We start from the raw sequence: 27,386 nt of genomic DNA on the forward strand, positions 1-27,386 counted from the left end.
TATCTGTTTTAATTTCAAAAAAAAAAAAGTATATATTATGTATTTATCGTTAGTATTTTGAATATCTCACTGATAGAACTCGAACTGAGCTCGTTCGAAGAATAATTTTAATTCACTTAATTCCAGACAGCAATGATATCACATTTTGCAAATGAAGAAAAATATCAATGAATTACAGTAATAATATTTTTTAGCCAAATGCACTTTATAATATATTAATAATGCAAAATCAATCACACAGAAGTACAAAATGTACTTTCTTTAAATGAAATTAATCTGAGCGTATCTTCTTATACATTTTGAGAACTGTGATCAGTAAGCAATTTTAGAAAATGACCATATCCTGTTTTCACCCTAGCATCTGCGGAAGTTTCGCCTACGTTAAGTTGATGTCAAATTCCATATTTTGATGTGGCAACCCAATATAATTAAACCTTTCAAGCCTTTGTTGGTACGCTGATAACTTTAAATTAACAGCAAAATACATTTCATTGATTTGACTTCGCATAAAATCAATTAAGTTCTCTTATAACAGAGGAATGTCTATTTCCATGCATATTAAAATGACCAAATAAGCTTTCGATTTCATTTAGGACAGAAGCATTTCCAGCATCTCCGATTAATGAATATTCAGTAGGGCGGAGATAAAAACAAAATCGTCACAATCCAAATGAGGGATTGATTGTTAATCTTTTGCGTCAAAGAACTTTCGCTTGGGTTGGACAACTTAGTATAAATAGGTGTTTTCAAATTGTCACTTCCATTTGGAACAAAGTAGAAGCGAAAAGAACATTTCGGACATACAATTTTGTTAGTAACAGGACAACTCTAATATATGGTTTCAGAGGAACAAACTTAACAACTTTATACATTTTTTCTAGCAAACAACGGAACTTACCAAGCTTTTCAAAAAAGACTTAGAATGAAATACAGCTTTACATTATTAGTAGTTTTGTATTCTTATGTTGTAGCAGGTGAGTAAATATATTTTTGTAAACTGATAGCATTTTCTATCATTATTTTGATGAAATTATAATGGATATTTGCATAAAAGTATGTTAATTCATGAAATTCCGATAGTTATATTACTACAAGCATGCTAAATTCACGAAGGCTAAAAAGGTACATTCTTATTTTGATCAAAGTTTTCTTTAAACGTTCTTAAATACAAAGATAACGAATATTGAAAGTGAAATAAAAAATCGACAAAACATGCATGTGCTCACTTGTTAATGAAAATAGTGAAAGAGAAGTATGGTAATTCTAATTGGAAGGTTACTATAAGCTGTATGTATTCGAATTTTCAACTTTTTGAAAACTTTAACTTGAATTATTTTCCTACCATCTACATGTAGTTATTATTATTTTAAAACTTCAGACATTTTTTAGCACTTAAGTTTTAGTGATGTCTTAGAACGTGTTTAGTATATTAAACTAGTAAAGGGAAAGCAGGATAGAAAAGTGTAATAATAAAATAATTTTAAAAAGTTTAAATATAAAGAATTTTCCTTGAATGTGCCGAATTATCATCACCTTCTCTGGTGGACATGCTATTTACGTTCATTTTGTAAAATGTGTAGGTAAGCGGGATTAAAAAGGAACGTAAGAATGGCAAATCTCTGAGCTCACCGATAAACTTCCGATGATTTTTCCGCTATGACAAGTCAACATACGGGCATATTCAAAATTTGATATAACATTAAGGAATTTTCCTTGATCTGTAGAGAGTTATCTGTTTTCGCTATTAAATCATTTTTCAAACGTCGATTTAGTAAGAATACATATGTAACTACTTTAACTATAGATATTAATCGTATCGTGGATTAAGTGTTTCTCTCATTTTTATATTCAGCTTAGAGCAAAATACCAGACACAGATTGTAATAGATTTTCCATTTATCTTCATATTTTGTCATATTAAGCCGTAATATAAATTAAACATGAGCTTCTTTATACTTTACTGTCATAACTTATTCAATGACAATGCATATTATATTTCATTTTCTCTAAGTTTATACATTTTTTGCTTTTTGATAATCTCTAAAAATTTGAATGTTTGATATTTAAGGAAAAGATCTTTTTTTGCTTCTTGATTGTCTATAAAATGGTGTTTTTTAACATAAGTTTCTTTCACAAACATTCTGCGTAAGTCGAAAAAGAATTAAAAGAACGATATACTATACATATACGCAATAGTTAGATTCAACTTATCATTTGAGAGGTTAACTTCATTAAACTTCATAGATTTGGGTCGAGGTAACTTCTTTCTACTGAAGGGTTAAAAATGCGCATCAGAAGGCGTTTTTGAAACTGCAATTTTCACGTTGTTCTTAAATTAATTTGTCAAATCACCTATCCAGTCATGATTCGAGGCTCCTGCCAACAAATTGTTTTAATCCGATTCCAAATGAAAACCTTATCCATAAGGTAATTTTGGACACATATTGCAGTGAGGAAATTATGGGTTTCCCTTGCAACTTATTAAAAATCAACCGAAATTAATGTTTTGTTTTCATCTGGTATTTTATCTTTTCATAGTCAAATGTTTATCAGCTAAATTAAACCAACGGACTCGTATGATTAATACCCGATTTTCTGAATTAAACCCTGAAGACCTGTTAATTTGTAAAATTACAATAGAATAATCAAATTCAGAGTCCTGTGCACCCACATTTTTCTTTCATCGGCGACTTTGTATTTGTTCAAGAGTGCAAACTAAAATTACGTCTTCTCAACTATGATGAAGAGCACAATTTCAACGTTTTGTGTTCCATTAGAAGCATAATCAGAAATTCGTTGTATCATTCAGAATAAAATTAAACAATTGATTGTCTTTGTCTTTCCATCTCCAGGAGGAAATATGTTGCTTTTGTACTTTCAGTTTGTGTGTTTGATCAACAAACATGTTTGCAAAAAGTTATTTTATAATACTTGTTTCCCTTTACTGATATTAAGTATGTGGTTCATCGGAATAACTATTATTATTATCACAAAAATAAGGTTTTAAATTAAAGTTAAGGGGGAAATTAGAGGCAACAATAGTTTACTGATGTTTAAACATCATAAATTCTTTAAGAAGTAATTTGGCATTGGTATATATACGGGGATGTGATTTGTTTGCCAATGAGACACAATCCACCTAAGACCAAAGGGGAGGAGGTAAACAACGACCTTCCCTTGGTGTTTACGCCTCTTTGATCATTTATCTCATCATGCAAATAAATATTCTTTAGATATGCTAACTTTGATCTGTAAATATAACTGATATAGAATGATTCACTTATGAACATCGAACGCACGAAGTGCGACAGAACCAACTCTTACTCTGTGATCAGTGAAAACGTATTTATACATTTACAATCTTCTACATGTCTTGTTTAGCCAAAGATTTGTTATATGAGAACGATTACTGATAGTCTATAAATATTAATGATCTATAATAATCTAAATGTATATGCAAAAGCAAAAGTATGTCTTAAAGTGAAAAGCTTATTCATTGAATGTTCGTAAAGTGACGAGAAGTGTTACATTTTAAATATAACAGTTAAACTCAAGAGAAACATATAAGATTATAAAATTGAAAATCCATTACTTCTCGAGATAAATTATTAGAATATGTCTGTCAAGAGACAAGAAAGCTTTTGCATGCAAAGTTAACGCTAGTCTTGTCAATAATTTTTTCTTCCGTTCTATATTTTGCAACTGCAGCGAATAGCATCGTAAACTGGAGTACATATTAAATAAGATTTTAACCTTTAAAGTAAATACTGTTGATTTAATAATCTGTTCGTGTTGATCGATTTCGTGGGTCGCATCTGATAACTCATATTCAATAATAAAATATTATTTACAAAGTAAATAAAAATACACAATGTCATTATAAAACTGAAGATTTTTATACCATAATCACATTCTTCGATTGATTAAAATTACATCAAATATTTGTCTAAGACAATTAAATAACATCTAAAGAAAATCTGGCCAAAGCTGCAGATGCAAACAAGCCATCGACAAGTTTAAAAGAATGATCACCAATGATCTCATTAAGAGGTAAACCATGAAAAACTACAGAAAAACAGGAGAAAACGTCCGCAAAATTAACAGATAAACCTGCAGAAATTGCATAAGATGTTTTATTCAATATAACAGAATATAATCCAATTAAGTTTGGATTCCGTTATTAAATGATTTCTTCTCTGTTTATGAAACAGTAAATAAGTTCAACAATTTAGAAAGTAAATACAACTATCTGTTTCAATCAAGAGAGATATAAAAGGGATTCGAACAGGAAAATACACGTTTTCATTCTTGCAACTTCTTAATCACAAAATTCCATAGATAAAGTAAAATCTTTGAAGTTAGTTCAGACCATTAAGTCAGTGTTTATTGGAATGATACATTTTATGGTAAAAGTTTAGTTTATAAATTATTCAATTGCATTGTAAAAAGGTGGAAACTTCCTCAAGCAAACTTTAGACGGCTTTGATCATTCTATTCGTATATATACTTTTCGATGGGAATTTGGGGATGGTTGATGTTCAATAACATTTCAAGTATTCGGATCCCAAACTCTTGGTTTCGGGTGTACATGAAAAAGGTTATTCCAGGGACATGTGTCACGCATACTGAAATTCTTATCATTTGCTTGCCACATAATTTTGAAAGAAATGAAGTCAGTTTTTCTCATAATCAAATCTTGTAGATTTATATTTTGGTCTGAATTTATTATGCAATTATAAACAAGGGACTAAATCATATCAAAGGATTTAATAAAAAAAAAAAAAAGGAGGAACACAAGTATTGCTAAAGGAGGCACTTATCCAGTGGTTCCTTTACCAGATATGTAATGTTATACAAAATTGGAAAAAAAAACATTTGAGATGAGTTCTGGTACACAGTAAGCCAGAACTGTATTGGCCATAAGTGTTTAAAAGTATTCTGTATGAACAAATGAACACACAAAACTGGAAGTGTTTTAGGCAACATGTCTTGTTACATATTTTTAGTAAAAATGGCTTTAAGATTTGAATATACAAAGTAGTTGGACGTTTATTGGATGAAGATTGGGAACAACTATGTCTAACACGCTGAATTGTATATGTATATTTTTATGCAAGTCGTAAACTGTAGATAGCTAAGATTACCCAATATAATACCTCCGAACGCGAATAAATAAAACAATGATGCAAGCGTCAACAAAGCAGAACATTAACACAGCAAATTATTTGCAATAAACATCAAGAGTTTACCATTTGGTCCTTCAATAATTGGTAAACGCCAACACAATCATACCAAATTGAACTTTAATTGATGAAAGACTATAATTCCATGTGAGTATCAACAAAACAACGCTTCCAACTCACTCATGTACATTTGATTAAACCGGCTTTTGGTATTCCAGTTAGGTTTATGTTGGGTGTTTGGCTCCCAATGTGTGTGTAGTTTATTGAACAGTCAAACTTAATAAGTTTGTTCATTTTTGGTTTAAAAAAAACCTGAATGCGACAATTATTATTGTTCATTCAATAGTGAACTACGATTTAAGCGAAACGCTTTTTGAGACTGTCATCATTTATATGCCAGGTTTTATTTTTATTAATATATAAAAAGAAGATGTGGTATGATTGCTATTGATACAACTAACCGGTTCATTACGTTTGGTACAGTCGGAATTACTTCGAAACCGATTATGCTCCTCTTCTAGCCAACTTTTTTCTGTATTCGTATCAAGATATACTTCATACATGGGGTTTTCAAGAATTACAAAAAGAAGCTAAAAGACTGTCAAAGATCTGCAATACATAGTCAAAGTTCCTTAAATGATTTAAACAAACTCATTTAGTTATAACAAAAGACAATCACTAACGAGCTTCCCGAAACAGGCAGATGAACTTGTTTTTTTTTTTAACTCAATCTTTTTGCCTAACAATAATGAAATAACAAAAGGTACAAAATGTCTATTTATTTGATTGCTATTTTGTCTTTTCGAGGTTGTTTTTATGGAGGATGTGTTTTGTAGAATATGTTTTAACTATTTTAAAAATCGCTTCTTGTAGTAACAAAAATGCGCACACAAACCCTTCGTTCCTACTTATATTTTACATTATGTTGCAATTAAGACAATTATTAAGAACCATATTAGTCTTTTAAATAAAGTGCACCCTCGTCAGTACTTGATTGAATTCCCCATTAAGGAGTAAAGATTGAAGCAACATCCAGCTTAAAGATTTCCGGTTTTTTTCATTCCAATAGAAAGATGAAAAACCTTTGTCTAGCAGAAGTAAAGAGAATCACGTAATATATACAAAATTCAATAAAAATTTAATCCTTTTCTTTTTTGTGTCTTTTCATTTGAAATATTTTTGATAATAAAAGCGGAAATGACTTGTCATTTTAAATGTTTATCTATCCAACAGTGTTCAAATGAAAAGAATTAAAGCTACTATAGGCCACCGCACGGCTCAACAATGATCAAAACCCATATCGTATAGTCAGTTTTAAAAGGCCCCGTCACGACAAAATGTAAAATCAAAGTTGTTTTCCGTAAGTGGCGGTCTCATTTACTTACACCACAATAGCATTTCTATAGAAACAATGGGATGGTGTTATTTGTTTCTTACTGTGACTCAGGCACACAAGTTTTCTTGTTATTTGGTTGACAATTTTGACGGATTCATTTTATGCAATGTGACATACGATGCTAGTTAATTTCATTATCAACAAATTATTGGACAATTTAGAATATTAATCGTAAATAAACCTTTTATAATTAATTGATATTTTCCCCGTTAGTGACAGAACTTGTTTACAAATCTAAATCGTATTTTTCTAACTTCAGATCAGATAATTTCAACAGGTTTGTGGTATTACCTTAATTATACCGACCATTGCGTTGTCATTATTCTGGAAGTTTGTGGTATTTCTTTATAACGATCATGGCATTCTCAGTTATTCTATATGTTTGTGCTATTACCTTTTAACGACCATGGCATTCTCACTTATTCTGAACTGATAATAGCAAGAGGTATTATAATACATCAGACAGATCACAACACAGTTTACATGAATATCTCTGCGATTGTTTTCAATATTATGATAGCAAAATTTAGAAAAAAATGGATTGGATTTAGGGATTGTGTTCGTGTTGCTCATTCTTTAGGGGTTTATTTTGTAAGTTTTATAACCAGTTGTTTTAAAAATCACAAATCCGTACTACTCTCCTTTGGTATTAACAAACCATAAGAACGATGAAAATTTCCCATCTTTATACTGGATAACTAAACTAAGGACGATATATGGTCAAGTCGTCAAGATGCTCGTCTAAACATTTTCTAAAGTTTTTATCACAATTCTTTTGACAGTAAAAGATACCCGTCAGAAATATTGTTATGAGGTTTATTCTAAAAGAGATGTCAATCGGATAGAATTGAAGATATACTCCAAATTCTTCAATCAGAATTTTTAGAATTTCGTAGTACTATCAAAACCTTTGATTTTTTTCTTCGCTTTACACTACATTGACCCATGCGCAATTGAAAAATCGACTACATTGTCTCATTGAACAGAACTATTTCCTACAAAAATGAGAAACGTAGATATCAATTCCTTGTTTTAGGTCTTGCCAAATCTTACTTTGTGAAGTACCACACTGATTCCCACAGCAAATACACCAAAGATGATACCACTAAAATCATGAATTTTTTGATCGACAACATACTTTTTGACTTAGGGTGACTGATATTTCAGCAAACAATCCATATTCCAATGGGTATTTATTGTGCACCACTACTTGTTGACTTGTTTTTGTACTCAAGCAGAATTCATACTGAACCTCAAGAACAAAAAGAAAAAAGCATCTTGCAAAGTTCTTTAAATTCCCTCAATAAACCACATTTTAATAAGTACTTACATCTCATATATCCCAGTATACTTGAAATTAAGGATACTACCGAAACTAGAAGGTCTGTTTCATATCTTGATATAAACCTTGATATTGACACATTTCTATCTAAAATATATGACAAACGTGATGATTTCACCTTTCGAATTATCAACCTCCGCTTTCTCAGCAGAAACATACCATCTGCTCCATTGTGTGTCGTTTACATATCACAGGTAATACGTTACGCTCGCGCCTACTCAAACTATACGGATTTTATTAATAAGGGTGTGCACCTTACACAAACAATGCTGCCCAGTAACGAGGAATAACTACTGAAATCGACACTACATGATGAGTTTTATGATTACCATCACGAATTGATTGACCGATACGATGTATCGGTGTCTCAACTCACTAGCGACATGTTTTTGCAGTCTTATGTCTTCAGCTACTAGTAAATTCGCCCCTGATCTATTACTTTACCGATTGTGTCCTATTTTCAAATATGACATTTTTACTATGAGTGAATTCCCATGTCAGATGATGCATGTATAGCAGGAATCGCTTACCCTGCCGATGCACCCGCTGTCGGTCCTTTTTGAGTTCATGCGATTCACTCAGTTTTTGTTTTTTACCTTAATGTGTCTCTTCTTCATCGATTGACGAGATTTGAACATAGGTTAACTACTGACGCTTTACTTTATCTTTTCATCGTTACTTTTTTGTCATGATTTTCATTGGTTTCTTTTTGACTTTTTAGTTCTGAATTTTCCCTTTGGAATCTTCCGCCTTTCTGATGTTTTTTGTTTGTATGCAATAAATTGAAGCACAGATTTTTTTGTATACATGTAAAGCATTGTATTATGTTGTTCATATATTTCTTATAACATATGTTTTAAGCTAAAAACTTGTTTCTATAATTGCCCTTTCCTTCCCTTTTTGATTACTTAAGTAAGACGACATGGAAGAAATAGAATCAATCTTTAGATTATATTTCGTTTAATTCAAGCCCATCTACCATATAAAGACATATTATCAGTATGTTATAATGTGTAAAATGTTAAATCAAAATACCAACATCAATAGCTTAAGTTTCACAAATATTGATATTTCAATAGTTCGGACTTCTCAAAGCTCGTCCCACTCTCTGAAGCATCATCGGACTTATTCTCACTTCATTTCATTTCTGAGATACCCTTTTCACATCAAAGACTACATAAAAGCTGTCTATAAGCATGCCTTCAAAGAATAAATTCAATATCCTTATCAGTAATTTAACAGTTCTTTGATATGCTTCACATTTAGAAAATATCTTGATTACCTCGTTATGATTGCTTGAAAATTGTAATTAAGTATTTCAGTACAAAATAATTGCAACTGTATATTGTTTGACGGTCACAAGAATGGATATTAAACTGCAAAACAACAGAACCTACGTTTATTTTATTTCCCTCCAATTTTGTGACAGCGTTTTGGAATTATACATAGTGTTAAATGCTACAAATAAAAAAAACTTAAATACAATAAAAAAATAATTTACAAAAATTCTGTGTGTTCTTATTAATACATGATATTTGTTTAAATGACCACAATAAGGAAATGCAATTTTCAACACATATTGCAAATATGATGCAGCTGAAAAGTTTTACTTGCCTTTCCATATTACTGCTCAGAAATAAGAGGCGAAAAAGTGGCAATCAGAATTCATAAATTAAAGGGAAACTCACAAAACCACGTATATTGAAAGAGTTTAAAGTAAAAATTATATTGTCACAATTTTTTTTGAAAACATAAAAAAGATTAAGAAAAGAACTTTTGATTTCAGATTCAACAAACCAAAAGAAAATCTGCATCGCTACATACAGAAATGTAGTTACATGATCAAAATTTAATATATTTGATAATTCAAGCTTTTATAAGAGACACTCTTCATCATGTAACGTGTTTTTAAAAGAAAACTGCTGAAAGGGTTTAAGCATGTTTCGAAGTTTGACGTAATAAATATTTGAAATAATTGCTCCTGGAACTTTCGATTTATCATTTGCAATGGTTCCGTGATTTTACATGACTCTTCCCACTTATAAATTGTACAACGACCATTTTTCTATTTTTCTCTTATTGGCCGATTACAGTTAAGTGGTTTCTATCAATTAAGAGGCATTTGAAGAAAATTTCACCCACAAAGATTAATGCATAACTTTCATATAATTTCAAAGAGTTCATCGTTTTCCTCACATCGGAAAATGTCCACATTTGTAAAGCCATAATAAAATTATCATAATGACAAATTACGCGTACTTCTAAAAATTAGCTTTTTTATGTTGTCAATAATATTATTATCAAGCTGAGATACTCCTCCACTTTTGCTGTGAATAATTTAAAAGGTCTTATCGAATAAATCTATTCAATACTTAATTGTTCCAATTAAAAGATAGGCATTGTCCGAGAGATAAAAGACTAATTATCATAATATTAATTATGATTTGAGTGATTTTATTATCCTAGATGTTCAAGATAGAAAACTGGAATACGGCGATTTGATCTGTTTACTCATGTTGACGATGATCTTTATTTAGATGACTAGAACATGTCATAATCTAAAGGTCAATCGTTGGCTATAACATGAATTAAACAAGCCAAATTATCATTATTTAAGCGAATATGTACAATCATAAAATGAAAAAAACAAATTTAGTTTTCTCAATTGAATTATTTCATATTTTATGTGTCGGGCCCTTTTATAGCCGACTATATGGTATGTGTTTCTCATTGTTGAAGGCCGTACGGTTGCCTATAATTGCTTACATCCACTTCATTTGAGGTTTGGTGGATATTTGTCTCATTGGCAATCATACCACATATCCTTATTTTTACAAAGAAGATATTTAGCTAGTATTTTTGTATCCTTAATTCAGTAAGTTTTGTGTTAAAAGTGTATGAATATTAAAAAAATCATCTACTCATTAAAATTTCACACGTCAAAAAGTCTGCGACAATTTTAAGTCTATTTCATGTTCCAATAGATTTCCAACAAATGACGAAGAACGTGATTTTCTTTCACTTTATAAGTGTTATTGCAAACAACATCAAATTAATTGGTTTGCAAATTGCTTCATGAAATCAATTTGATAATTTTTAACATCAATTTTTCAGCGATCCAAGCTTCAGCGTTTTGACGCGTAAAGCTGATGATACGTGAATAGCAAGAGCGTGTCTCGGTGTTTTGTACATCCAACATTAATGGATTTATTTTGATGTTTCTGTTATGGTTTCGGTTGGATAATCTGTTGTGTATTGTCGTTTGTAGTCCAAAAAATTATAAAATTGCCTTTCCGTACCATCATTGTCATGAAAATTGTTTGGACGAATATTGTGACTATAATTGTATAAAGTTCGAGATTGCATGTTAGTTACGTAAGCGCGTCACTGTTTTTGTGATGTTTTTCGTTGATGGAATATGTTCGTTGATTTAACATTGTCATAAAGCGGTAGGTTTGACATGCCATGAAACCAGATTTAACCCACCATTTTTTCTTAAAATGTCCTGTACTAAGTCAGGAATATGGCAGTTGTTATCAAATAGTTCGTTTCTATGTGCGTTGGCGTTTGTTTTTGTTGCATTTCGGTGTCCCTGTTTTCCTCGTATAGTTGATGTGTTTCCCTCGGTTTTGGTTTGTAACCCGAATTTGTTTTCTCAATCGATTTATGACTTTTGAATACAAGTATACTACTTTTGCCTTTATTTACCCTGTCGATGCTACCGGTCACGCTTCTTTTGGAGTTCATGCAATTCCCTCAGTTTTTTTTTCTACATCACTCTGTCTCCTTAATTCAATCAGATGTTAATATCGGTAAACTACTGTCGCCTTAATTACCAAACTGCTCCTTAGGGGAGTGAATCAAGTGTCGATTCCGAAACATTCGAAGGTTAAGACATGATCGGATAAAAAATAACGATTCCTTCTCTTATATTACATTGAAACAGTGAACTTTTATGTTGACTATACAAATTAGACCTGAATATAAACTAAAAGACTAATCAAATTAAAAAAATTGTTCAACTTTGAAAAAATTAAAATTTTCCAACATCGGTGTATATCTTGTTTGAAGAATGAAAAAAACATTATATAACAAAAACTGCACAGATTCTATATAAGTGACTGGTATTATGACATTAACACTTTATCTTTTATCAAGTTTTATGTATCGTGTACAAATTCATGAAAAGTGGGACAAATTTCCTGCATCAAAAGTGAAACTTGAATGACTATTTCTTAAATTCACACAACCACTAAACCATATCACTAAATAGTCGAATCCTTAAGTTTCTTAAATTATCATGTTCAGTAACAATTTAAGCAATTAAAACATATATTTTCATTCAGCACGTGTATTATTTCTAAACAAATAGGTATACCTAGCTGTAATAAATATGCAAAAGTGACAATCATGAGATTATCTATTTTGTCCATTATTACGAAAAAAGCTATCTTGGAACATGTACATGTATCATGTAATATATAAAGAACGGACAAAGTCCTTTAGTTCTGTAAGAGAATACATTTCAAAAACAATTTGAATGTATTTTAGGCATATATTTCATTATAAGGGAACAAATCTATTAATTCATTTATCCTTGTCGTTGGTATGCCTCATAAATGATGTTTATCATCATCATCATCATTATTATTAGTAGTATAATTATTATTATTATTATTGTTCTAAAACCAAGATTCTTTAGGCACGTTTATTAATTTTGAAATGTGAACACATCTTAAATCTATACCGATCTTTAAAAGTATTTAGAAATTGAATACTTTAACCGTAGAATGAAACAATAAAAAGAATCAATTTGAGGTCAATGCACAGTTTTAAGTTTTTAAATGATTCTAATGTAAAGACATTGTCGAAAATAGCGCACTTAATCACTTCACACTTCCTTTTACAAAGCCAGTTTCTTATCAAATTCGATGATGCGGTGATTCCCTTGCACTTCGACATTAACTAACTAATCCATTTCCCACCAGTAAGAGCAATAGACACTAACATTGTATCTATTAGCAATAAAATCGCCATTAAGAAAGAAACCACTGAACAAAAACAATGGCTGAACGTACCAATTAAAGCAATAAAATAGCGCCAAGTCTGATATTTTTTCAAAGCACCTGATCCAATGGCAATAAATATCGCAGGATTTTTTTGTGGGTGGACGTTGTCCATTTCCTTAATTATGTCAAAGTTCAGTATTTTATGCAAAAGAATGCATTTAAAAAATATGTTCTTATACTAATGTTTTCATTCTAACTCAGACATTGCACAAACCATGTAGGAACTTGTGGACGGTTTTTTGTTCTTGTTTTGTTTCCTTTTCTTAATTGATTTATTCATTTCTTTTGATTTAATCTTAATATATTTTCACTTTTAAAAAACAGTTTATTCCTGAAAACTTTATTCTGAAACTGTTTATAACTTACTGAATAAATAAGAAAATAATTTCTTTTATAATAAGGTTATTTGAAAAGTATGTGTTAGCCTAACATGACCAATCATGCATGCTTCGGGATTACTATTGCTCATTCTTGACATTGTGGGTTTTCTCCTATTTTTATTGTTCATTAATTGTCTTCTACCTTTTTTTTGCAAATAATTTGTAAATAAATATATTGACGGTGACCAACCTTGTCAGCAGACTTTACCATATTGCTTACCCTTTGTCATACTAAGTGTCTTCATTGAAATGTATAAAGACATTTGAAGGTTTAGTACCACTTGATTTGGTTCTTCTTCTTATTGTGATTCGTTTTCTTTTTCATTTTTCGTCCGATGTATTGCAGTTCTTTAAATAGTGTTCATAAAAGATAAAACTCAGAAGGATCGAGTAAAATGCTATAAAAGATGTGAAACACTGAGGGAATGTCTACAATCATTTGTTAAATACTCACTTGATAGAATCATCCAATTCGAGATGGCAACCATACAACCTTGTTAATGCTTATGACAGTTTATCAGTAACAAAGCAGTGACTTTGCATTGCAAAAGTAACAGTGATTTATCATGGAACTCACGATGGTGGACTCAAAGTCTTCATGAACAAATGATCTCAAGGTGGTGGAAACAGGTTCTTTACCATATGACGGTATCTTGCTACTTCACTAAAAGCTTTTTGGTCAAAAATTGGATTTTGTCATGGAGCCTCTTTGTGTATCTTCTGATAGGTCTACATTTAGGTAAAACATATTGTTATTTTTCAGCGTTGCTCTTTGCCTTCAATTTGCGGGTTTGGAAAAAGCCCTGATGCAGGTAAATTCAGGAAAACGCATTGAATGTACAAAATTTACAAAGTGTTATTTACAGCTACCGCTGCTGCCTGAAGGAATCATCAACTCATTAGCCAGAACTTCGGTACTTAAATGATTCACAACAAACATTTTTTATTTAAAATTCAACGTTGATAAATTAAGAAATTATTAAGAAACTAAGGTTTGAGTTCTCTCAGGCAATGTTGACCTTAGATGAAATTGGCTATACTTTTGGAGTCTTTTTTGGTCATAAAGCTCCTGACGAATTTAGGTATTTATTATCCTCGTCTTTCGGATGTTTCGTTTTGAAAGTTCCTGCTTGAAGGTAAATCCAGAAAAGCGCTTCGGACACACGAAAATTATGAAATGCTATTTTCGTTGTATAATACCTTTAAAACGGTTTTTATTGAAAGAAAGTGCACTTTTCATTGGGAGGTGGTTAAACTAAAGGGACTGGTTTTTGTATTCCTGTAAAATAAAGCTGACTGAATTCTGCTTAATTCGATAAAGCAATATTTGTGAATGGATTTGGGATAAAACCAAAATTGAATAAAAGTAAGACCGGACCCGGACAAGCATGAAATTAATACATTCCTTAATTTTTAATTATTTCAAAATTTTCAAAGAGCAATTTTCAATAGAATAATATCCATTCTTCTTGCCAGGACTGAACAACTGGCGGGCGATACTCCTCAGAAACGTAACAGTCCACCAGCAGAGGTATCGACCCGTTGGTTATGGTAACATTAGCGGTACCAATTAAAGCAATTTATTGCACATGTTGCGCATTTTGACAATCAATGTCTCTCAGTGATGCTAGAGGCAAAAATATTTAAAAGTCAACAACAAAATGACAGAAAATCCAAATCACATATAGAAATCAATGAGCTTCTTTTAGAATTTTTCTTTTTTTCCCCTAAAACCAAATATGTGTCCTTATTTTCGCAATATGTATTTGTATTTGAAAAGAAAACACATCTGTATTTACGTGTTAGGTTATCTTTTGTTAATCAAAGGTATGCATTTGAGTTAATTTTTATCTAGTTTTAATATGAAATGTGACCACGCCCCAATGTCCGTTTTGGTATAGGTTTCCCAAAATGAGGAACAAAACTTGTCTAAACAATAAAACAAAGCTGTATATGACAGGGTAGAAATTAGGCCAATATAAACAATGCTTTAATTTTCTAGTCATGACATAGTCATCCATTAACGCTAGCCTATTGGAGAATACTTGGTACGTTTCCAATCACATCAGTCATAAACATCAAGCTGTGAATTACAGTGCGAAATGCACAGTTAAATTTGAGTATTATGGCATTACTTAATTAAGATTAAGTAAATCGAATTCATTCAACTTCATTTGAAATAATTATACCAGTTAAGCCGACTATTGATATATCTTTAGGAAGATATTTTCGATTTTAAACTATATTTAGTTAAACGTGAAATAAGATATACTTCTGGAATTAGACCAACATATGATTAATGTTACTGTATCGACCTAATAATGTTGCAGGTTTAAATTAGGGTTTAGAAAACCATTCTAGTTGTCAAATAATGGAAGATTTAGAGACTTAATCTACAGACAGAAGATAGTGTTTCAACCTTAATCAACTAAAAATTATTATGAATATTAATACAGTACTCATAAACAAAATTAGTTACTTAGAAAATAGTCGAACCGTTTATTTCCTGTAAGAAATTAGTGTTTGTATTGATATATCCGGTCAGTTATAACTAAAATTCTCATTTGAGAGTATTGTATGTGTTGTTCATGCCTTAACAGTAAAAATAAATTTTCAAATTATCAAAGACATAATGTTAACATTTATGATGTTCAATCAAGATGAGTTTAAGAAAGCAACACATGTTAATGCTTAACTGAAAATGTTTTTCGTAGCATGACTTGTTGACCGTTTAGTAATATCTGTGTCACACGTACATGACGACTGAAATGATCTGTTTTATAATTCGAACTTTTTTGTTCGGGCGCAGTATTAAGTATAAATTAGACGAAACGCGCGTTTGACGTACAGAATAATAAGCCTGGTATCTTACATCTCAGTTGAGTTAGTTCCATCTTCGCTAGCCAAGGGTTACGATCTACTTCCCTCCTCTCCACCCTTGGCAGATTAAGCCAACATTTGTGATAGCAATGTTGCGCCATCTATCGGTAGATTAAAGTCACGCCCATTCCTAATACATTATTCTTGACCAATGGTAGCACTTGAACTCTTCAATTCGGAAGTAAAAACACGGTAGCGTCTAGATTCTACACACTTGGTAAAGCAGGAAACGAAAATATACGTTGACATTAATGCATTTGTACAAGAAACATAAACAGGAACTTCTATTAGTTGATTAAAAACATTCAAATTGTCACAAAATATAGTCGTATGTTTAGGGATGTAAAGACTTGTTGCACAATAAGCACGTGGCAATTGTTTACATACACTTTCTACATTTACACGTGATCATGTTATAGGCGCTTTTTGGTGGGATGCAGTGAGTTTCGTCTGCAACCAATGAAAATCATTACCTTGTGTCTCCGAAATTCTATCTCAATCCGCCAAGGTGGAGAGGAGGGAAGTGGCTCGTAACCCTTGGCTAGCGAAGATGAGTTAGTTCAGTTTACGATAATTTGTCCAGGTCATGAAACGGTTTGACTTTTGTTGTCGGGTAATATGGTCTGGTATAGATCGTTTACGACATCTTTTTTTATCTGTACCTATCTTTTCTTTGATTTGGTACTGTATAATCTGATGAGAAAAATGGTAAAAACAACTAAACTAATGTATTTGTCCAGGTCTTTGCTTCGCCGATAACTAAAATAGGAAGGTCATAATACTCAAAATATCTAAAATATTAATGCTCATATAATCTGAGGTTTCGCCATTATTTTGTACAATCATTTCAGTGATCCAAATGTTGCAACATAAATTGAAAATATGTTCAATATGTTCAACGAATAGTTAATCAAAATTTTCTCTTTGAGATATTCAACATTTTAGGAGGCATAATTATATTTAATGCTGATCTTAACAAAAAATAAAATACTTATAATAAGATTTTGAAATCTCCGATTGAAAACTTTTAAATCAAGTCTACATTTGATTTTGGAAATTATTAGAATATAACATCCGGTCAAGCAGTCACTAGTTGTTTTTTTTTTTTTTTAACCCGAACACATTATGTATTAAAATACAGTATTTGTATTTCATTTATTTGAATCTTCGATTGAAGTCCATACATATACTTGCTTTTTACTTTCTAATCAGTATTCTAAAAAGTGGATACGACCTCAAGTGCTCTCTCTTACTTCGAAAATCAACAGACTTAATTCGTTATTACATATATATAAGGTACATACTGAGCAAATTAAAACCTATAAAGAGAATATCATAGACCTCAATTGATATGTTGTTATTATTTATACTGATAGTTTCTACATCATTTAATATAATATCAATTTTTACACTTCAAACTGTGAGTTAACATTTCTAATTTATATTTACCAGAATTACCACTACTGGTGATAAAACCTGACTTTCATTCAGCCTAACAATCAATTTTAGATCCATTATAATGCCAGACCATTATCTAATGTATACAATCAAAGTGTTATAATCTGTCAGGGCCTGCTGAAACAGTCATATTTACCTGCCATCAGATTATTTACTATGCTTGAGTAACATTGCGTAATTTTTATTATTTTAAACGTTTTATTGATAATCTGATCAGATTTAAAGCAAGGTGTATGTCCCACCTTTCCCAATTAATTTCCAATTTTTATACATTTTACCAGTAAATGCTAACGGTCCATGGGACACTCTATCAGATAAAATTAAATCGTAATTGATCGTGAAGAGTCCAATCGAATATTCTTTATTAATGAAGAGTGTGACAAGATAAAGACTACATAGGAACTGCTTTAATTTCTCATTTTGTATTTCCGATTCATTCCATTTGCTCTTATAGTATCATTAGTGTTAAAAGGTCTTTTCCAAATTGAACAACACCCTTTACAATAGATTACTCGAATACTTAAAGAGGTTTTAGAGGTTCTTTGTGAAAGTGATAACCCTTTTACAATGTTACAAATTTGTAAATAACGCTTGTTAGAACATATCATACTATAAAAATATAATCGACAAAATGTCTATTATCACACTGTTTAGATGTCAATATTTAGAATTCTATATACTGAGGAGTTAAATAAATGAGTGAAACGCGTGACACTAAATAGAAGTGATAGCCGCATTCCCTAGCACGTTTTCAAAGGAAGCATTATGACCGGTTGTTCTTATTCGGAAGCACGTTCATAGTTAAATGTCTGCTGCAACACGAAGCCATTTGTTTCGTAATCAATCAATGTAATTCCTTTACTCGCTCTTAAATGCTTTTTTGTATGTCTAAATAATTCTCGAGTAATTTAAATTCATTTTTAAATTGAAAAATTTATCATTCAAATTCAAGCTTTTAAAACGAACAAATATATTAATTTCAATTTAATATTTGAAGTCTCCCTGTTGTATAAGCAACACGAAAGACTAGGAATGTATGCATTGTATACAGATATATAGTGCAACTCTGTTAAATCTAAACAATCAGATCTAATTGTGTCCAATCTGATAGCAAAATTTCTTTAAAAGAGAGGTTACCAAAAGGGATATTCAAACTCATAAGTCTAAAACGAAATGACAATTCCATGACAAAAATCAAAAACAAAAATACCGACCAAAAAGACAAACAGCAGTACTAGTATATAAGAGGGGCGTAAAGGGGGGGGGGGGGGGGGGTATCTGCACGGAAGAACGCGAAATAAAATTGCCATTTCACGATGAACGAACAATTAAAAATTTCTTGCACGTTGATCTTTTTACCGATTTCACGAAACACGGTGAATAACGAACCGTTTTCACGGCTGCACGTGAAATAAAAATGGCAAAACACGTTGCACGAAATTAACCCTTTACCACCCTCATATAAAACACAATGCAGCATAGAAAGAAAACTAAAGACTGAACAACACGAACCCCACCAAAAACTAGGGGTGATCGCACGTGCTCTAAAAGGGTAAGCAGATCCTGCTCGACACGTGACACCCATAGTGTTGCTCGTATTATTATAAACCCGGTGATCTATCTAAATCGGTGGGTCACATTCGAGGAAAAGTGGAAAAAGTTGGGGAGCATATCTGTCGTCATCTGTGAAACAGATATTCCATAACGGTCAACCAACTCGTGATGGCGTTCGTTTAATTTTCGAAGGGTTGGTTAATTTAACTGTTATTGGCAATGCATATCCAGTAAAGAAACGTTTTTCAAAGCAATATTGAGTTGTAAAATATACAAAGAAAGAAAAAAAGAAATTTTATTTTGTGATACTAATCAAACTATAAATAAAGACAAAAAAGGGAATAATAACAAGATGCATATTGATGATCTTAGTTCTAAACAAATTATTTCCTTTAACGAGCATTCATGTTAAAATAATTTAATTTGTGATCTTTTAGAAAGTTATAAAGTGCTATTAATTTAACAAATGTTTTGTTTTTCATTTCTAATTATACAAATTTGGTGCAAACATTTGATCAATTATGATATTTGATATGTTTCCAACCGGAACTATTTTATTACTTTCCTTTTATGAAAATTATGCGATTTTTCATGGTGCGTGTTCATGGCATTAAAAAAAAGCCGCTGTGCAAGATTAAAATCTAATCTCATTCTAAGCAAGACAAGATATTGCAGTGAATGAATCTGGTTTTTCTTTCTTTCTGTACTTTTGAAAGTAGATAAAATAAAGGTTTACTGCTAACGTAATTGCATCCAAATAGTTAAAAATCAAATAAAAACTTTTTTGTTAATTCAAAGGACAATATGTGCTCTCTACCATGTCTACTGATAGACAAATGTTTATACCATATGTTTAGCATTAAATCTCCAATTGCATGCACTTATAGTGAAACAAATATAATAAAATTAATCATCTAATTCCAATATTAATATTAGGTTTGTTTAAGCATATTATATCAACAAGAATAGGAAAAGGAATATATGAAAATATTACAACGTTCACATTAGAGACGTTCTCTCCCAATACTATAATATAAACAAACAACCACACCGATGGTTTCGATAAATCGTGCTCGCCTCGAGATCGGGAGGGGTGATGGTTTATCTCCTGTCGTGTCAAACCAATGACTTTAAGTTGATATCAACTGCTACTCGGCCAAGTATGCGACATTTGGAGGGAAAGCAAAGACTTGTCGACTCGATGTCAGAATGATGTGTCCGGGTAGGTGACATGACTTCCTGTGGACCGTTACCTTAATTGTGAACTAGCACGTTCGGCGTCATATTGCATATTCTTGTCCTGATACATGTAATATTTACCACTGGAAGTTTAACCCCACCCATCATCATCATCATCATCATCAGCATAAACCTAAACACAAAAACATTTAAAAAAACAAAATTATGATAAGAATGTATATACTACAATAAAGCAAAAACAAATTTCAAAGAAAAAAAGTTCAATATAATATGAAATAAGACATATATATATATGAAGAAACAAATACAATAACTAACAAGTTGTCGATTTGGGACAGGCACATTATCATTAATATAGATTTCTGAGTACTAAATCCTGTTAAATGTTACGTTCAGTTCCTCCTTTCATTTTCAGACATTTCTACAATGTTAAATTCAGTACTTGCTCATGCACTTTGCTCGTGATCAATCATGTATGTTCAGTTTATTTCCAGAATGTTCAGTAGCTCATAGTTGTCTGTATTTGACAATTATACGTGCATGAATAGGTCTGGATATAATATAAATGAAACGTCTGACTAACACAAAATGAAACACAAGGAAATATTTTAAAATCGCTTGAAGTTTGAAAATTTAGTGTTAACAGATATTTTTATTTACATAGTTCAAAAATCACAGTTGCTTCTTAATGATCGTTTCAATTTAAAATCCAATTGTATGGTTGCATAATAGAGAAGTTAAATAGCTTGTCAGGATAAACCCTAATGGAGACATTCCAAATCGAAATATAAGCCCTATGTTTTTTTGGCGGGTTTTCAATTTTTTTTCTTATTAGGCATACATATATTTCGGACGCTTTTAAAAAAAAATGTTCATTTTCATCATGTAGACACTCCATAAATACCAGATTCGATACGTTTTCAGTGCGAACGCATGATTTAGTTTCGTGATTTGAAATAAAGATTCATTCTGTAAGAATTGAAAAAGCTGATTTATCATCATGTGTTATGTGAAATACGGTTTAAAAAACATCAACAATTTGATATTTTGTCTCGTGTTTACTACATGTATTGTATGCCTACTTGTATACAGTGCAGTTTTGTTATTTCCAATTCAGTTTTGCAAGAAATTGAAATACTTCTTAATCAAGAAGCTATAAACTAATGCCTAACAAATTCGGCGCCTTTAATTATTATGTTTATGTGTATAAAACTAGAAGTGATTGGTGTTTTAGACATTTACGATCTTTCTTCTGAATGATTAATTAGCTTAGCAAGTAAGGCGGTCTTTTTGAAGCATTCGTAAACTATTTACTTGATAACAATCAGAATTATTTTCGATTAACGAATGAATTTATGAGTTTGATAAGGTTTTCGATATGGCAAAACGACTTTTCCCGATTTTATCGTGTCATGTTCTCTCTTAATAATAACAAAACGATTTTTTATTACTTTTCATACAAATCAATAAACCTGCCATATGCATTTATTGACATTGTTCGGGAAATGGTGCACTAATTTTGTACGTATCTATGAATGCAATTAATTTCAATTGTTTTATAAATCAAATGTTTTATCAATATAATAAAATTTTCCATATAAAAAGTGTCATTGAAAATCAAGACAGCAAAAATAACTTTAATGCAGGCGTTTCTTTTCGGTGTATCTGATCTAGTCAAATGTCGCTCAGTTTCTAAATCACATACAGTATAAGTAAGGATATAGTGATTTCTATTGGTTTTAAAAAATATCATGATCAGTAACTAAAAACCGATAGAATTACTGACAGTCTCTGTTCAGGAAAAGTCGTAAAAACAAACTTATGTTGGGAAATACAGTAGCCGAAATTAGATATGTTGCATGTAAAAAACACGTGGTGTCTTTATCGCTATGTTACATTTACTCTCAATAACTGCAATCATTCTGTATTCTTTTAGTTGTATCTGTGTTTATGTTGTCTGTTATAGCGATATTTTTATTTAAATGTTTCCCTGAACTAATTTAACTGTGTGATATTCAACTTGTCTAACTTCGGGTTGATTTAAAGCTTGATATATGGCATAGGCACTCTATTGTTGAAGACCATTTTCTGTATTCTGTATAACTATATTTTCAGTTTTTGTGTTGATGAGAACCAAATCTCCTTTCATCCACTGTTTGGTCATTATTTCAACAAGAAGTAAAAGCAATTTTCATATTTTTTTTATTCTAATTTAAAAATGTTGACATAAAAAGAACAAAGCTATATATCAATATAAATTCACAAAAAATCAATTAAGTTACGGTGATTTTTCAGTAATGAACTGAAACATTTTGTCCAAATAAGTATATTTTCAATACAATTGTTCTGACTTTGTTGAGAACTAAATGATTAACCTGCAATTTTTCCTCATTTTTATAAATGTCTAATATCATGTACGTGCAAATACATGATATTCCTAGATTACAACGTGTGACTTTCAAAGATATAACTTTTCCTACAATACGCTAGGTTAACTGGACACAAACCATAAAAGAAGACGTATTCTGTAACTGTCATGACCAAAATAGCGATAAACATAATTAAATAAGTCTTCATAATGTCTGAGGCATACAGTATTGTCTTCTGTCGTGTTATAGATTTGCAGTTTTGATATCTGTTCATAACAATTACCCCCTAACAAAGCAGCATGGCCTGAATCAGACAATAATATCATATAAAAACTACATTATTGGGAGATCAGACAGAGATTTTTGCTTCACTTTGATCAATGTATTATCATTTAACGTGTAAAGACAACCAGACTGAAAAATTAAGTTATGTTTTTTTTTCTTTCATTCCCCTTAATGCACTAATTCTTTCCAATACAAGATTGAAGCACTCGTTTAAGTTAAATTATAGGTGTCGTCTGAACTATAAGATAATGAATTTCTGATGAGAATTGTTTATAAAAAGCGATTGCGATCACTTTGGACACAGAACTTACGTCTTTTATCTTAACTAATACATTTCAATGATATGATCTTCTCTCGGTCCATTATATAGCATCCTTCAAATTGGTATTGCCATCTTGGTCTATTTCTGAAAAATGCATGAAGTATTTGACACTGGACGTTAAGCAACCAATAATCAAGAAATATCGGTTCATCAAAAGTTTTGGAAGTATTTATTTTCTTGTCACTATTCTTGTTTATACTGCGTTGGAGCTTTGTGTACGCAGATCATTGTGACACTTAAGATCTATTATCAGTGTTTTTACAACTTCTAGCTATCTCTCTAATGCAACTTGTTCATACAAACGGAACATACGCACAAACTAGCCACACTCTTGCTAAGTTTAGAGAAATTATGAAATATATTCTTACCTCGAAAGGGAAGTAATTTCGATAAAGTTATTTAACTAAATTTATAACGTTACTGTAATGCAAAAAGGGAGTTGAATTTAGTTTTATTTGCACATTCCCTAACAATAACTGATTTTTATTAAGCATGATACTTTTGAGGCATGAACTGAATGAATAATTAAACAAGAACTATTTATACCTTGGTCCGCCTGTTCATGCAAATGGATTTCAAATCAAATAATTTACTCTTTAAACTCAAGGTTTAATTACTTTCAATGTACTTTTAGACAGCTAGGAGGAATATCGAAGCTTTGAAATTTGTATTTTGTTAGTATAAAATTACCGTAGTACTCAGTGGTGTCCTCATTCAGATATCATAGCCGTCACACGTATGACTATTTGTTGTATGGTTTATAGTTAGGGTAATGATCTTACTGTTTGAGTTATTAGAATATAACGGAAACTGTCGGCGTCATTATTGACATTTCTCATGGCTATCAATTCATTACAAAAACCAAACAGCAATAAAAAATCAGTTTGTGACCACAGTCGTAATCTTATTTAATCCATAGCGGTTATAAAGTGTTTAACTTGCATTGTTTTCCATCCAATTTATTCGTACTTTTTTTAATCAAATAAAGTATATAACGACTACAGCTTGTCCTCGCCTGTTGCTAGATATCGCTAGAAAACTAATCCGTTCTTGAATAATTAAATTAAATACGATGTGAATTAAAACTCTATTTGGTAACTTAATTCGTTATTACTTGACGATTTACGAGACTGTTCATTTCAAAAGTATAATTTTTTGACCGAATGTAAAACAAAATATGTAATTAATTTTATTGGATTAACAAACCACTAATATCAGATTTATATAATATTCTATCATCCCTTAAATGACACATAGGTTCATAGCAATGTGATCAAGGATAGACAAAAGTTAGATTATTGTTTGTCAGTAATGGGACCGAAAATCTTTCTTTTTTTATTGATTTGCTTTTATTAATTACACATATGATAGCCTTTTTGTCAGCTGGGTCTGTATATTCAATTACTTAAATCAGATTGAAAGACATCAAGGGTCGGTAGCCTTGAAAATATCTATCATATCTATCATCTATCGTGAGTTAAACGTCAACCAGACAGGAACACAACGGACAAAAGACATAATGTAGAAAAGTGTTTATACACTATATCAAGCTCTTAATCGTCTAGAGTTTAAAAAAAATTGTGAATAAATCTAATAGAGACTCTAAAAAATCTGATATTAATACCTAATTTCCTTAATGACAAAAGAGCCTAAGAAATAACTAAAGACAAACACTGACGAGATTTTTGTCATGTCCCAAAAGAACAAGTTGCGTTATTAAGTTATTTTTTTCCATCTCCACTGATAACATTGGTCACAAAAAAGAATGTAATATAAAACATTAGTACCTGAAACAACGGTATAATAGATAACACGAGTACGAGCTCAACAATTATAAACAATACCATATCACAGAATACTCGCAGTTACTGAATGCAAGCTTATATCGCCCCATAACGCAATATCACTGGTTGTACTTAGGAGTGGATTTCATACATCAGCGCCAAAAAAAACAAAAACAAAAACAAAAAACAGAAAGTCAAGATCTTTTGCAACACCTACAGTAAATCTGTACAAAATCTCTATGAAAAAAAACCAACAAACAAACAAACTAAACAATTACTGTATTTTATCTTGTTCGAACTATTACAGATCAGCGAATTATTATTAATCCCATGTATTTACAAAGTTTTCATCTCCTCATGCAGTAAGTAGATTAAGTCATCATGGCAAGCTTTAAAGGTGAAAAAAAGATCGGTCGTTGTATCCTCATTTGTGTTTTTTCTTGGTGTCACTGAAAGTTCAATAAAACATTTGAATACGTTTATGCGAAGAACATTAATTAATTAAGATTGGAATTCCTTTGATTTTTTTTCCATCTAAAATACTGCTTAAAGAATCAAATAGCACAATATTAACAACCCAGTTAAAGCTTTTGGACATAAAGTAGCATTTCCGGAAGCAATTAAACTAATTTAATTCTTGTTTCCTTGTTCTTCAGGTTCTTCAAAAGTAACAGAGTCCAGTCACGACGATGGTCAACTTAACAGAGTCAGACGAGGTGGGTTAAGTATGTTGCGATTGGGTAGAGGATTACAAATGTTAAGATTAGGAAAACGTGCCATGCCTATGCTTCGACTTGGACGAGGTGCAGAATCATATACACCAGAAGAAATTCGTGTGATTATTAACACATTAATAGGGGAAGAGAGAGGTGACAGGCAGGTGCCTTTACCAAGATATGGAAAGGACGTTGAAGTACAAATGCTTTTACAGCGACTTTTAGGAGATCCACAATTTCAAGAACGCCGATCAATGAGTTTGTATGACGCAGGTGATGATTCACCTCGTCTGATTAACCCAGGACCTCGTCCAGGAAAATACCGTTACCGTCGTTCTATTCCAGACGTTCCACCTCAAACTGTTTATGATGAAGAGAAATTTGAAGATATTAAAGAAAAAATTGCAGATATTAAGGACGAAGTCAAAGACAGTGAAGAAAGGACTGTTCCACTTCCACGATTTGGTAGATACCTCACAGAAGATGACTATGTTAATGATCTTGACGAAGAAAAACGCGCAATGCCCATGTTAAGATTAGGAAGAGCTATGGCTATGCTTAGATTAGGTAAACGAGCAATGCATATGCTTAGACTAGGCAAACGACCAATGAATATGCTTAGATTAGGCCGATCCGATGGATCACTGGACGATGAGGAAGAGAAACGAGCAATGCCCATGCTGAGACTAGGAAAACGACCATTTAAGATGTTAAGATTAGGTAAAAGATATGACAATACTGCTGATGATGCTGAAATAAAAAGAAATTTACGAATGATGCGATTAGGACGAGGTGATAAACGTGCCATGCCAATGCTTAGACTAGGCAGAAGTCAGCAATAAATATCATTATTCAATTTCATTGGTTTAAATCGTATTCATAACGAATTTAATGCAAATTATTGAAATATTGGTGATGCTAAGATAAAGAAGTTATTCTGGGAGCCATTCACGGGACAAGTCAACCGCTACGACTATGTAAAATATTTCAATAAATATTCATCTGATAACAAAATTATAAATGAAGGATGTTATTTTTGTACAAAATGCTCATGTGTATATGTCATTTCTGTGATCTATTTAATAAATCAGATAGGAGTTTATTAAAGTTTCTGTAGTAGTTACAATATTGAGTACATATATACAATACTTAAGGATTCCAAAATAGTCTTGATATTTTGGGTAATAGATAAACCAATACGCTAGCATTTTACATCTAAAAGTGTTCTTCATAACTAACATCAATCACTGTAACTCATATGATGGTAGAACCGAAAGGCGCTGAACTGTGACATAGATTATCTAAATGCTTAAATTTTCTTCAAACTTTGGTAATTACCTATAAGCGACTTCTTGTATTGACATCTTCTTTGCACATTCGAATCAATTTTCTCAACTCCAATTTGAAATATATTTATAAGGTTCCTTTGGTCCTTTTATACTCTTTGGT

The 27,386-nt window shown here is 31.3% G+C and overlaps 1 protein-coding gene across 1 annotated transcript; it reads left to right on the forward strand.

The window, feature by feature from the left end:
- The first annotated feature begins 578 nt into the window (after nt 1–578).
- Nucleotides 579–27,049, forward strand: LOC127705954 (myomodulin neuropeptides 1-like). The gene is made up of 2 exons (XM_052210338.1): nt 579–974; nt 25,878–27,049. Exons 1-2 carry the CDS (start codon nt 923–925, stop codon nt 26,777–26,779), a joined length of 954 nt encoding a protein of 317 aa, XP_052066298.1. The 5' UTR covers nt 579–922; the 3' UTR covers nt 26,780–27,049.
- Nucleotides 27,050–27,386: the final 337 nt, after the last annotated feature.

The sequence above is a fragment of the Mytilus californianus genome, unplaced genomic scaffold (genome assembly GCF_021869535.1).
Source record: "Mytilus californianus isolate M0D057914Y unplaced genomic scaffold, xbMytCali1.0.p SCAF_6, whole genome shotgun sequence".
NCBI classification, from domain to species: domain Eukaryota; kingdom Metazoa; phylum Mollusca; class Bivalvia; order Mytilida; family Mytilidae; genus Mytilus; species Mytilus californianus.

Excerpts from the sequence above, each read along its gene's own strand:
- LOC127705954 (XM_052210338.1), top strand. The coding sequence starts at position 923 with ATGAAATACAGCTTTACATTATTAGTAGTTTTGTATTCTTATGTTGTA. Across the intron at positions 975-25,877 it reads GTATTCTTATGTTGTAGCAG|GTTCTTCAAAAGTAACAGAG; the intron begins GTGAGTAAATAT and ends CTTGTTCTTCAG.